This window comes from Lynx canadensis, chromosome A1 (genome assembly GCF_007474595.2).
Source record: "Lynx canadensis isolate LIC74 chromosome A1, mLynCan4.pri.v2, whole genome shotgun sequence".
Taxonomy (NCBI): domain Eukaryota; kingdom Metazoa; phylum Chordata; class Mammalia; order Carnivora; family Felidae; genus Lynx; species Lynx canadensis.
In genome coordinates, this window is record NC_044303.2 from 92,138,526 (window position 1) to 92,151,547 (window position 13,022).

General features: G+C 41.4%; 1 protein-coding gene across 6 annotated transcripts in view; it reads left to right on the forward strand.

The window, feature by feature from the left end:
• The window catches only part of PHYKPL (5-phosphohydroxy-L-lysine phospho-lyase), a 38,990-nt gene that overhangs the window by 8,668 nt on the left and 17,300 nt on the right, over positions 1-13,022 (forward strand). For all 6 annotated transcript variants that reach the window (XM_030316487.2, XM_030316470.1, XM_030316452.1 and 3 more), the window contains 2 exons: positions 208-290; positions 535-760. In XM_030316487.2, coding sequence (XP_030172347.1) covers positions 208-290; positions 535-760 — 309 coding nt within the window. The remainder of the gene's footprint in view (positions 1-207; positions 291-534; positions 761-13,022) is intronic.

Below are 13,022 nucleotides of genomic sequence, written 5' to 3' on the forward strand. Positions count from 1 at the left end.
AGAACTCCATGCAGTAAGAGTTGGTTTGCGGCCCCAGAGCAAACCCGGTCACAGGCCAGATGTGACCTGGAGCCTGAAATGGCCACACAGCCACGCTGGTGACTGGTCCTGCTTGGAGCCAGCGCTGAGCCAGCATTGGCAGGACATGCTCCGCCTGCCACTCAGTGCCTCCACAGTGGTATCCCCAGCATCCTGTCTCGTCCACAGATTGCAGCGTTCTTTGCAGAGTCTCTGCCCAGCGTGGGAGGACAGATCATCCCCCCTGCCGGCTTCTTCCAGGAAGTGGCAGAGTGAGTAGCTGAGATGGCAGGGCTATAATAATGGGGTTTCCCGACCTTTGTTCCAAATTCCAGCCTCAGCTTGGCCTCTTGGCCAGAACTTTGAGAAGAAATGGTGGCTCTGAGAAAGCCAGCCACCTGCCTAAGGCCCCCACCTTAGTGCTGGCAGAGCCAGGGTTCAGGGTCCAAGACCCCCGAGCTCCTGGTCTGATCCTCCTTATCGCAGACCCAGTCAGCCATCTGTCCTCTGCCACAGGCACATCCACAGGGCCGGAGGGGTCTTTGTCGCAGACGAGATTCAAGTGGGCTTTGGCCGAGTGGGCCAGCACTTCTGGGCCTTCCAACTGCAAGGAGAAGACTTTGTCCCTGACATCGTCACCATGGGCAAGTCCATCGGCAATGGCCACCCCGTAGCCTGTGTGGCCACAACCCAAGCTGTGGCAAGGGCATTTGAAGCCACCGGCGTCGAATACTTCAACACGGTGAGTGAAGGCTCCAGGGCAAGGGAGCATCGTGTGTCCTGCGGGCCTCACCCTGGTGGTCCTTAAAGAGCAAAGGCCACAGGCCTAGCACTGTGCCCAGTGCACAGATTTCTAAGATGCTGTCCTTGGGGGTTACTGTAGGTCAGAGGGAAAAATATACACAACCTTAATTTTTTTTTTTTAATGTTTCTTTATTTTTGAGAGAGAGAGCTTGAGCAGAGGAGGGGCAGAGAGAGAGGGAGACAGAGTCCCAAGCAGGCTCCATGCTGTCAGTGCAGAGCCCGTTGTGGGGCTCAAACCCACAAACCAAGATCAGTAAGATCATGACCTGAGCCAAAGTCTGACGCTCAACCAACTGAGCCACCCAGGTGCCCCACACACCTTTTAAAAACTCGCATCAATCTAAAAGCTGTCTCAAGAGACAGTGCCTTGTAAAGTATGCAGAATGAATACAAGAGGCCCTCTCTCCCTGCTGGGTGTCAGGCCCTGTGCCTGAGCTGATACTGATACATGATCAGTAAGATCATGACCTGAGCCAAAGTCTGACGCTCAACCAACTGAGCCACCCAGGTGCCCCACACACCTTTTAAAAACTCGCATCAATCTAAAAGCTGTCTCAAGAGACAGTGCCTTGTAAAGTATGCAGAATGAATACAAGAGGCCCTCTCTCCCTGCTGGGTGTCAGGCCCTGTGCCTGAGCTGATACAGATGTGTGAGGAGCTCCATCTGTCTGGGTGACTAGTGGTCTGGGAGCAGAGTTAACATTCCAGTTGGAGCTTTGAGGAGGGCATGGCTCCCTGTCCTTGGGGGGGGCGGGGGAGGCTGGAGAGCTTTCCCTAAGTTCAGCGGCACTGAGAGAACATACAGGGGGTGAGGGGAGCATGGTCATCAGCAGGGGCTTCCTCAGAAAGAGCTGAGGAGTCAGGACCCATCCTGACGTCAGTGACGAGCCATGACAAGCCATGGAAGGGTTTTAACTGGGGACAGATGAGGTCTGAAATACACTCGAAAAGGATCTCTGGTGATCAGTGTAGAGAAAGAACCAGAGGTGGGGAAACGGATCCAGAAGGATCTTGTCTAAGACAGGAAGACCCAAGTCTGGGCACAGGCCACAGGGAGGACATGGGCAGGGACAGCGTCGAGGGAAGAACTCACTATGACTTCTCAAAAAAGAGCCAGTTCAAATTGGGGCTGAAACATGTCAGGATTGGGCAAGGTGGGCAGAAGTTGGCAGAGGTCGTTAAGGGTGAGGGCTGATGGTTTGGCAAATCGTCACTTAGAGCTCCTGCCCTGGACCAGACCTGTAGACACCTGACCTTGGAGGCGTGGACAGCTTGCATTCGGGGACAGCACAAGGGACGAGGGATGTGGGAGGGAGGGCGGAGAAGGGGTGTCCTGTGAGTGGGGCGTCTGGGGGAACAGGGAGGAGCAGCCCTGGGAGCAGGAAGGAGTGTGTTGTGAGGGCTGAAAGACAGATCTGGGTTTTTATTTCTTTGGCTTAACCTGAAGTGCCCATAGTTAGATCATACAAACCATGGTTCATGAAGACTCATCCTCTGTCCCTGCACGGTCCTCTCATCATTAGCCAGCTATCCAGGTACTTTTGTTTATGTAATAAGCATCCAAGAAGCCATTATTCCAAATGAAAGTTAGGACCTGGACAGTAACCTGCATCTACCCGTATGGTTGCTCCCCAGTCCCATCTCATTGCCTCTGCCACCCCGGTAACCATCACCACGTTCATTATTTATTCTGGTTGTTTTTTTAACCTTATAAAACGTGTATCATGCTGTGTGTTGTCTTTGGAGATTTGTTTTTTTCACCTAACATTAAGTCACTAAGAATTGTCCACATTGCTTGTCACTGAAGTTTGTTGTTGCTTTAAGGGTATGTGTTTACTTTGAAGAGACAGAGACATTCCGGGGTGGGGGTGGGGGGGTGGGGAGGGACACAGAGAGAGGGGTTGAGAGAGAATCCCAAGCAGGCTCCATACTGTCAGCACAGAGCCCAACTCAAAGCTTGAACTCATGAAACCTGAGATCATGACCTGAGCTGAAACCAAGAGTCAGACGCTTAACCAACTGAGCCACCCCACCATATGAATGGGCCCTGGCTTATTTGTCCATTCCTCTTGATGTGCTCTGGGGTTGTCCCCATGTTTTTTGCTGCTGTAAATAACTTTTATAAGTTTCTGTTGTACATGTGCAAGAGTCTGTCTTAGGAATAGACCCTACAAGTGTAATTGCTAGGTCATGGGGGTCTGTGTTCACCTCCATTTTAACAGATGATGACATCTGTTTTCCACAGTAGGTCACAAGTTAGCATCCTGCCTGTGGCGGGTAAGAGATTCTGTGGGTCTACTTCCTCTCAAATGCCTTTTAACATTTGCCGGGAAAGTAGGGTTAAAATGGTAGCCCCTCATGTCAGGGAGTGTTCTTGATACGCCATCCCCTGGTTTCAAATTACGTGAAACATCTCTTCATATGTTTTTGTTTTAAGTTTTTATTTAAATTCTAGTTAGTTAACATACAGTATAATGTTAGTTTCAAGGGTACAATATAGTGATTCAGTGCTTCCATACAACACCCAATGTGACACCCATCGTGACAAGTGTGCTCCTTAATCCCCATCACCTATTTCCCCCACCCCCCACCCACCTCCTCTCTGATAACCTTCAGTTTGTTCTCTTTAGTTAAGAGTCTGTTTCTTGGTTTGTTTCTCTCTCTCCCTTTTTTCCCCCTTTGCTTGTCTGTTTTGTTTCTTAAAGTCCACATAGGAGTGAAGTGATAGTCATATGGTATTTGTCTTTCTCTGTGACTTATTTCGCTTAGCATTGTATTTTCTAGCTCCATCCATGTTGTTGCAAATGGTGAGATTTCATTCCTTTTTATGGCTGAATAACATTCCATTGTTTATATATACCACATCTTCCTTATCCGTTCATCAGTCGATAGACACTTGGGCTGCTTCTATATCTTGGCTATTGTAGATAATGCTGCTATAAACATAGGGTACATGTAACCCTTTGAATTAGTGTTCTTAATATTCCTTGGGTAAATACTCAGTAGTGCCATCGCTGGATCATAAGGCAGTTCTCTTTTTAACTTTTTGAGCAAACTCCATACTGTGGCTGCACCAGTTTGCATTCCCAACAGTGCACAAGGATGCCTTTTTCTCAACATCCTCACCAACACCTGTTGTTTCTTGTGTTGTTGACTTTAGCGTTCTGACAGGTGTGAGGTGATATCTGATTGTAGTTTTGATTTGCATTTCCCTGGTGTTAAGTGACAGTAAACATCTGTTCATGTGTCTGTTGGCCATCTGGATGTCTTCTTTGGAGAAATTTCCGTTAGTGTCTTCTGCCCATTTTTTAATTGCATTATTTGTTTTTTGAGTGTTGAGTTATATTAGTTCTTTATAGATTTTGGATATCTTCGTATGTTTATTGGCCATGTGTTTCCTTTTCTGCAAAATGCCTGTTTTTTCTTTTGCCCATTTTTTGATTGAGTTACTAGAGCTTTTCTTACTTATTTGCAGGAGTTTTGTGTGCCTGTGTATATGCATTTGTGTATGTGTATATATGCGTTTGTGTGTGTGTGTGTACACAGGGGCACACACACACGTATTCTTGATACTGGTCTTTTGTCAATTGTGTAGGTTGTGAATATGTTCATCCCATTTATAACTTGCCTTTTACTTCTTTTACATATTTTTTGTTGAACCACAGTTTTTTTTTTTTTCAACATTTTTTATTTATTTTTGGGACAGAGAGAGACAGAGCATGAACGGGGGAGGGGCAGAGAGAGAGGGAGACACAGAATCGGAAACAGGCTCCAGGCTCTGAGCCATCAGCCCAGAGCCCGACGCGGGGCTCGAACTCACAGACCGCGAGATCGTGACCTGGCTGAAGTCAGACGCTTAACCGACTGCGCCACCCAGGCGCCCCTGAACCACAGTTTTTAATTTTAGCATGGACTACATCAGTCTTTCCTTTAATAATTCTTTTTGTGTCTCATTTCAGAGATCTCTCCCTACCGCTAAAGTCTACAAGGTATTCATCTACAGTTTCTGTTAGGTATCTTAACATTTTGTTTTGACATATAAGCCCTTAGTCCACCTGCAGGTGATTTTTGTACATGGTGTGAAACAGGAATCACATTTCATCTCTGTGAATGTGAATAACATGTTTTTAGCTTCCTTTGTTCCCCCGCTGATCGGACATGCTACCTGCATTACGTAACCAGAGTTCATATGCACACAGGTGTGTTTCCAGGTTCTTCTTTCTGTTCTTCTAGTCAGTTTGTCTATCTGTTGCTCTACCACACTGCCTTATTACTAGAACTTCTTAATGAGCTGTATGTCTGGTAGAAAAGTTCTCCTCTGACCTGTTTTTTCCTTCTTCAGAAGTGTTCTGGCCATCCTGGCCCTTTACTATTTCACTGATGTTTTATTTTAAAGTTATCTTTAAACAGGAAAAACCCTGTTGGAATTTTGATAGGGAAATCACTTGAATCTGTAGATGAATTTGAAACAAAAATTGATGTATATTATTGAATCTTGCTACCCATGAACATGGCATACCTCTCCATGTTTTACAAATTCCCCCACAGAGATCTTACACATTATTAAATTTATTCCTAGATATTTGAAACTTTCTATCATAAAAGATGACCTCTCTTTATCTGTATACTCTTTGCTGCTGCTGTATAAAATGTGGACTTTTGTATATTAATTTTTTTATCCATTCTCTTGCTAAACTGTTCTATCACTTCTAGTAATTTATAGGCAGACCTTTTCTTCTTTGTTCCTATGTAAAAAATCATATCCTCTCAAAAAAATGGCAGTTGTTTGATTATACTGGGTGAGACTTCCAATACATAGTTGACAACCAATGGTGATAGTGGGCATACTTGTCCAGTTTATAGGAATATTTATAATACTTGTCCATCAAGGATGATATTTGGTATAGATTTTCATTTCATCTCTTTTTTAATGTTTTTGGGTTTTTTTGGGTTTTTTTTTTTTTTGAGAGAGAGAGAGAAGAGTGCAAGGAGGGGAGGGGCAGAGAGAGGGAACACAGAATCTGAAGCAGGCTCCGGGCTCCAAGCTGTCATAATAGAGCCCGATGAGGGGCCCAAACCCACGAACCCTGAGATCATGACCTGAGCCAAAGTTGGACGCTTAACCGACTAAGCCACCTAGGTGCCCCTAACAAAAATTAATTTAACACTAATTTTCTTAACATTAATTATTCAGATTTCCAGGTTTTAATTTCTATCCAGTAAATATTAATAGATATAACCCATATAAACAGAAGCTCTTTGGGTTCCTCAATAATTTTTGAGAGTGTAAAGGGATTCTAAGTTCTACAATGTGAGGGCTAAGGCACCTGGGTGGTTCAGTTGGTTAAGCCTCTGACTCTTGATTTCTGCTCAAGTCATGATCTTACAGTTGTGAGATTGAACCCCACGTTGGGCTCCATGCTGAGCATGAAGCCTGCTGGGGATTCTCTTTCTCCTTCTCTCTCCCTCCCCTGCTCACGTGCACTTACATGCTCACTCTCTCAGAAAAATTAATTAATTAATTAATTAAATTTAAAGTGAGGACCACTGCAATATTCAGCTCTAGGTTTTTCAAAAATACAGCAGAGTATTGTTAACTATGGTAACCATTCTGTACATTATGCCCCCAGAACTTATTTATTTTGTAATTGGAAGTTTGTAACTTTAGACCAACTTCACTAATTTTGCCCAACCCCCACCCTCTCACCTCTGGCAACTACCAATATGTTCTCTGTATCTAAGGTTCCATCTTGGGTTTGTTTTTTGCTTTTAGTTTTGATTCCACAAATAAGTGAGATATATTATTTGTCTTTCTCTGTCTGACTTATGTCACTTAGCATGATGTCCTCAAGGTACAGGGTATGTTGTCACAAATGGCAAGATTTCCTTCTTTTTTTTATGGTGGGATAATATTCCATTGTGAATATATACCACATTTTCTGTATCCATTCAACCATGAATGGACATTTAGATTGCTTCTCTGTCTTAGCTATTGAAAATTGTGCTGCAAGAAACATAGTGGGGTGCAGATATCTCTGAGATAGTGTTTATGTTTCCCTTGGATAAATACCCAGAAGTGGAATTGCTGGATCATATGGTAGTTCTTTTTTTTTTTTTTTTAATATTTATTCATTTGGGGGAGAGTGCAAGCAGGGGAGGGGCAGAGAGAGGGGGACAGAGGACCCGAAATGGGCTCTGCACTGACAGGCTGACAGCAGCAAGCCTGATGTGGGGCTCTAACTCATGAACCACGAGATCGCCACCTGAGCGGAAGTCAGAGGCTCAACTGACTCAGACACCCAGGTGCCCCTGATCATTCTAGTTTTAATTTTTGAGGAACTTCTGTTCGGTTTTCCATAGTGGCTCCCCCTATTTGCATTCCCACCAACAGTACACAAAGGTCCCCTTTTCTCCACATCCTCACCAACGTTTGCTATTTCTTATCTTCTTGGTAATAGCCATTCTCCCAGGTACGAGGTAATACCACAGTTTTGATTTACATTCCCCTGATGACTGGTGATGTTGGGCACCTCTTTGTGTACCTGTTGGCCATCTGTGTGTCCTCTTGGGAAAATGTCTGTTCAGATCTTTTAATGCCCATTTTTTAATCATATTGTTTGTTTTTTGGCTATTGAGTTGTGTGTATTCTGTATATATTTTGACTATTAGCTCCTTATCAAATACACGATTTGCAAATATTTTCTCCCATTTGGTCAGTTGCCTTTTCATTTTGTTGATGGTTTCCTCCGCTGTGCGGATGCTTTTTAGTCTGATGTAGTCCCACTCGTTTATTTTGTTGCCTTTGCTTTTGGTGTTAAATCCAGAAAATTGCCAAGACTGGTGTCAAGGAACTTATCAGGTATGTTTTCTTCTCAGAGTTTTATGGTTTCAGGTCTTATATTCAAATCTTTAATCCATTTTGAGTTAATTTTTGTGTATGGTGTAAGACAGTAGTCAATTTTCCAGGAATTGAATCTTTATCACAAAGAGTAATCTTTTCCATTCCTAATAATGATGTTGGGTCTTAAATCACATTTTATCTGCTATGAGTCCACCTTTCAGTCAGCTTTAGTTGTGTTTCTTTTATTGAATATATATCTAGAATTTGGGGGGTTTTGGTGTAAACTTGTTAATATTTTACTTTAAAAGTGATTACTTAAGACAATTTAAATTTAATGTAACTATTGGTATATTTAGGCCTGTTGCTAACATCTTCATTTATAATTTCAGTTTATCATGCTTTTCTCTTTTAATAGTATCTGTATTAAAAGTATTCCATCTCAAATCATTTTCAGTGTAAGCCTTTATATTGCAGAACTTCTGCGATCTTGTGTGCCTAAGAATATTTTTTATCAGGGCCTTATATTTAAATATTTTAGCTAGGGGGTATCTGGCTGGCTCAGTTGGTGGAATATGCAACTCTTGATCTCAGGGTTGTGGGTTTGAGCCCCATGTGGGGTGTCGAGATGACTTAAATAAACAAACTTTAAATAAAAATTCAGTGGTTTTTAGTGTACTCACCAAGTTGTACCACCATCAGTACTGTCTTAATTCTGGAACATTTCCATCACCCAGAAAGCAGGCCCATACCCGTTAGCAGCCACTCCCGGTTGCCTTCCCTCTGTAAGTCCTGGCAGTCACTGTCCTTTCTATCTCAATGGATATGTCTGTTCTTATAAATGGATTTCATATAAATGAAATCACACATGTGGCCTTTTGTGTCTGACTTCTGTCACACAGAATAATATTTTCAAGGTTCATCCATGTTATAGCATGAATCAGTACTTCATTCTCTTTTGTGGATGAATAATAATTCCGTTGTATGAATAATGCCACATTGCATTTTTCCATTCTTCCATTAATCAACATTTCCCCTTCTTGGCTCTTATGAATAATGCTGCAGTGAACATGTGTGTACATATGTTTGTTTGGACATATATATTCAGTTCTACTGAGTAGGCACCTGTGAGTAGACTTGCTGGATCGTATGGCAACCCTAGGTTTAACTTTTTGAGAAATGACAGACTTTGTCCAAGCAGCTGTACCACTTTACATGCCCGCCCACAATGTATAGGGGTTCCAATTTCTCCATATCCTCTCCAGAATTGTTATTTTCTGTCTTTTATGATAGCCATCCTAGTGAGTGTGAAATAGTACTTCATTGTGGTTTGCATTTCCCTCATGGCTAGTGATGCTGAGCATCTTTTTATATAGTTAATTGACCATTTATATATATTCTTTAGGAAATGTCTACTCATTGTCCTTTGCCCATTTTTTTAATTGGGTTACTTATCTCTTTTTGCTGAGTTGTAAGAATCTTTAATTTTTTAAAAGTTTTTATTTTAGAGCATGCATAACTGGGTGAGAGGGGCAGAGGAAGAGAGAGAGAGAGAGAGAGAGAGAGAATATCTTAAGCAAGGTCCATGCTCAGTGCAGAGCCTGATGCAGGGCTCAATACCATGACCCTGGGATCATGACCTGAGCTGAAATCAAGAGTTGGATCCTCAGGGTGCCTGGATGGCTCATCAGTTAAGCATCCATCTTTGGCTTAGGTCATGATCCCGTAGTTTGTGAGTTCGAGCCCCGTGTCAGGCTCTATGCTGACAGCTCAGAGCCTGGATCCTGCTTTGGATCCTGTGTCTCCCTCTCTCACTGCCCCTCCCCCACTCACGTTCTCTCTCTCAAACATAAATAAACATTTAAAAAAATGTTTTTAAAGTTGGATGCTCAACCTACTGAGCCACCCAGCACCCTAAGAATTAGATACATATCCTAGGTACTAGATCCTTATCAGATAGATAATTTGGAAATATTTCCCCGCATTTCTGACTTGTTTTTCACCTTCTTGGTAGTCTCCTCTGAAGCACAGAGTTTTTAATTTTGAGGGAGTCCAATTTATTATTTTTTTGCTTGTGAGTGCCTTCGAGTCATATCTCACAAACCACTGATGAATCAAAGGTCATGAAGATTTACACCTTTGCTTTCTTCTAAGAATTTTATGATTTTAGCTCTTACATTTAGGTCATTGGTTTATTTTGAGCTAATATTTTGCATATGGTATGAGGTAGGGGTAACTTGACTCTTTTGCATGTGGATATCTTGTTGACTCAACACCATTTGCTGAAGATTATTTTTATCCTTGGGGCACCTGGGTAGCTCAGTTGGTTGAGCATCCAACTTCAGCTCAGGTCATGATCTCACAATTTGGGAGTTCAAGCCCCACATCAGGCTCACTGCTGTCAACGCAGAGCTCGCTTCAGATTCTCTGTCCCCTTCTCTCTGCCCCTCCCCCACTTGTTTATTTAAAATATTTAAAACATATTTTTTAAAAAGACTATTTTTGGGGCGCCTGGGTGGCGCAGTTGGTTAAGCGTCCGACTTCAGCCAGGTCACGATCTCGCGGTCCGTGAGTTCGAGCCCCGCGTCGGGCTCCGGGCTGATGGCTCGGAGCCTGGAGCCTGTTTCCGATTCTGTGTCTCCCTCTCTCTCTGCCCCTCCCCCGTTCATGCTCTGTCTCTCTCTGTCCCAAAAATAAATAAACATTGAAAAAAAAAAATTAAAAAAAAAAAAAAAGACTATTTTTACCCCATTGAATGGTCTTGACGCCCTTGTCAAAGCTGACCAGCAACAAAACCTAAAATAACTAAATAGGATTACATCTATAATCAAAAAGCCTGTATACAGAGAAGGAAACTATCAACAAAACAAAAAGGTGGCATACTGAATGGGAAAAGGTATTTGCAAATCATACATCCAGGAAGGGGTTAATACCCAAAATATGTAAAGAACTTACACAACTTAATAATTAAAAAAAAAAAAAGTTGAAAAATGAACAGAAGCCTTGAATAAACATTTTTCCGAAAAAGACCTACAGATGGCCAACAAGCACATGAAAAGATACTGAACACCACTCATCATCAGGGAAATGCAAATCAAAACCACAATGAGATATCTCCTCACACCTATCAGAATGGCCTTTATCAAAAAGATGAAAAATAACAGGTGTTGGCGAGGATGTGGAGAAAAGGTGTTGATGGGAATGTACATTGGTGCAGTCACTATGGAAAGCAGTACAGAGGTTTCTGGAAAAAAAAAAAAAAAACTTAAAATAGAGCTACCATATAACCCAGCAATTCCACTTCTAGGAATTTATCTGAAGAAAATAAAAACATCAATCTGAAAAGAACTATCCACCGCTGTGTTCATCATGCGTTATTTGCAAGAACCAAGATAGGAAAGCAGCCCAAGTGTTCATCAATTTGTGAATGGATAAAGAAGACGTGGTATATGATGTACACAGTGCGATATTACTCACCCATAGAAAAGAATGAAATCTTGCCACTTGTGACAATAAGGATGGAGCTAGAGAGTACTGGGCTAAGTGAAACAAATCAGAGAACGACACATACCATATGATTTCACTTTTATGTGGACTCTGAAAAAACAGTTGATACTGAGTTTTGTGAGTTTTTATATAGTTTGGGTATTAACCCCTTATGAGATCTCTTATTTGCACATCTTCTTCCATTTAGTAGGTTTCCTTTTCGTTTTGTTTATGATTTCCTTCACTCTGCAAAAGTTTTTCAGTTTGATGTAGTCCGAATGGTTTATTTTTGCTTTTGTCGTCCTTGCCTGGACAGATCCAAAAAGATAAATGTCCAAGAGTTTACTGCCTGTTTTCTTCTGGGAGTTTTATGGTTTTAGGTCTTATATTTAAGTCTTTAATCCATCTTGAGCTTATTTTTATATATGATGTAAGAAAGTGGTCCAGTTTCATTCTTTAGCATGTAGCTGTCCAGTTTTCCTAACACCATTTATTGAATACACTGTCTTTTCTCCATTGTATGTTCTTGCCTCCTTTGTCATAGATTAATTGGCCAAATAAGTGTGGGTTTATTTCTGGACTCTATTTTGTTCCATTTGTCTACGTGTTTGGTTTTGTGCCAGTACCATGTTGTTTTAATTACTATAAATTGTATCCTTTGAAATCTGGGAGTATGATTGATACCTCCTGCTTTGTTCCTTTTTCTCAAAGTTCCTTTGGCTATTGGGAGTCTTTTTAGGATTATTTGTTCCAGTTCTGTGAAAAAAATGTCATTGGGTATTTTGATAGGGATCACATCAAATCCATAGGCTGATTTTGGTAGTATGGACATGGGAATAATATTAATTCTTCCAACCCATGAGCACAGTATATCTTTCCATTTATTTGTGTCATCTTCAATTTCTTTCATCAGTGTCTTACAGTTTTCAGGGGACAGCTGTTTCATCTCCTCAGTTAAATTTATTCCTAATTATTTGTTGATGCAGTTGTAAACGGGATGGTTTCCTTAATTTCTGCAATAGTTTGCTACTAGTAGATAGAGACACAAGATTTCTGTTTATTTTGCATCCTTCAACTTTACTGAATTCCTTTATGCTAATAGTTTTGGGGTGCAGACTTGAGAGTTTCTTATATTGTAGTAGGTCATCTGTGCATCATGACCGTTTTACTCCTTCTTTCTAATTTGGATGTCTTTTATTTCCTTTTCTTGCCTGATTGCTGTGACTAGGACTGTGTTCAGTAAAAGTGGCAGGAGGGGGTATCCTTGTCTTCTTGAGGAAAAGCTTTCAACGTTTCACTATTATGTATGATGTTGGTTGTGGGTTTGCCATGTATGCCCTTTTTGTGTTTGAGGTATGTTATGTCTGTACCCACCTTTTGTAGAGATTTTATTATGAATGGATTTTGAATTTTGTCAAATGCTTCTTCATCTCTTGACTGACTGGATGATTTTTATCCTTTGTTTTGTTAATGTGGTGTATGTATCACATTGAATGATTTGCAGATATTGAACCATCCTTGCATCCCAGAAATAAGTCCCATGTGATCATGTGTATGAGCTTTTTAATGTATTAGTTGAATTTGGTTTACTAATATTTTGTTAAGCATTTTTGCATCTATGTTCATCAGGGATATTGGCTTGTAATTTTCTTTTTTTTACAGTGTCTTTGGGTTAGGTATCACGGTAATGCTGGCCTCATGAGCATAAATAAATGTTCCTTCCTTTTCAGTTTTTTGGAATAAATTGAAAAGTTTCAGAAAGATAGGTATTAACTCTTTAAATGTTTGGTAGAATTCACCTATGAAGCTGTCTGGTCCTGGAATTTTGGTTTGGGGGAGTTTTCTTTGTTTTCGTTTTTGTTTCTTTACTGATTGA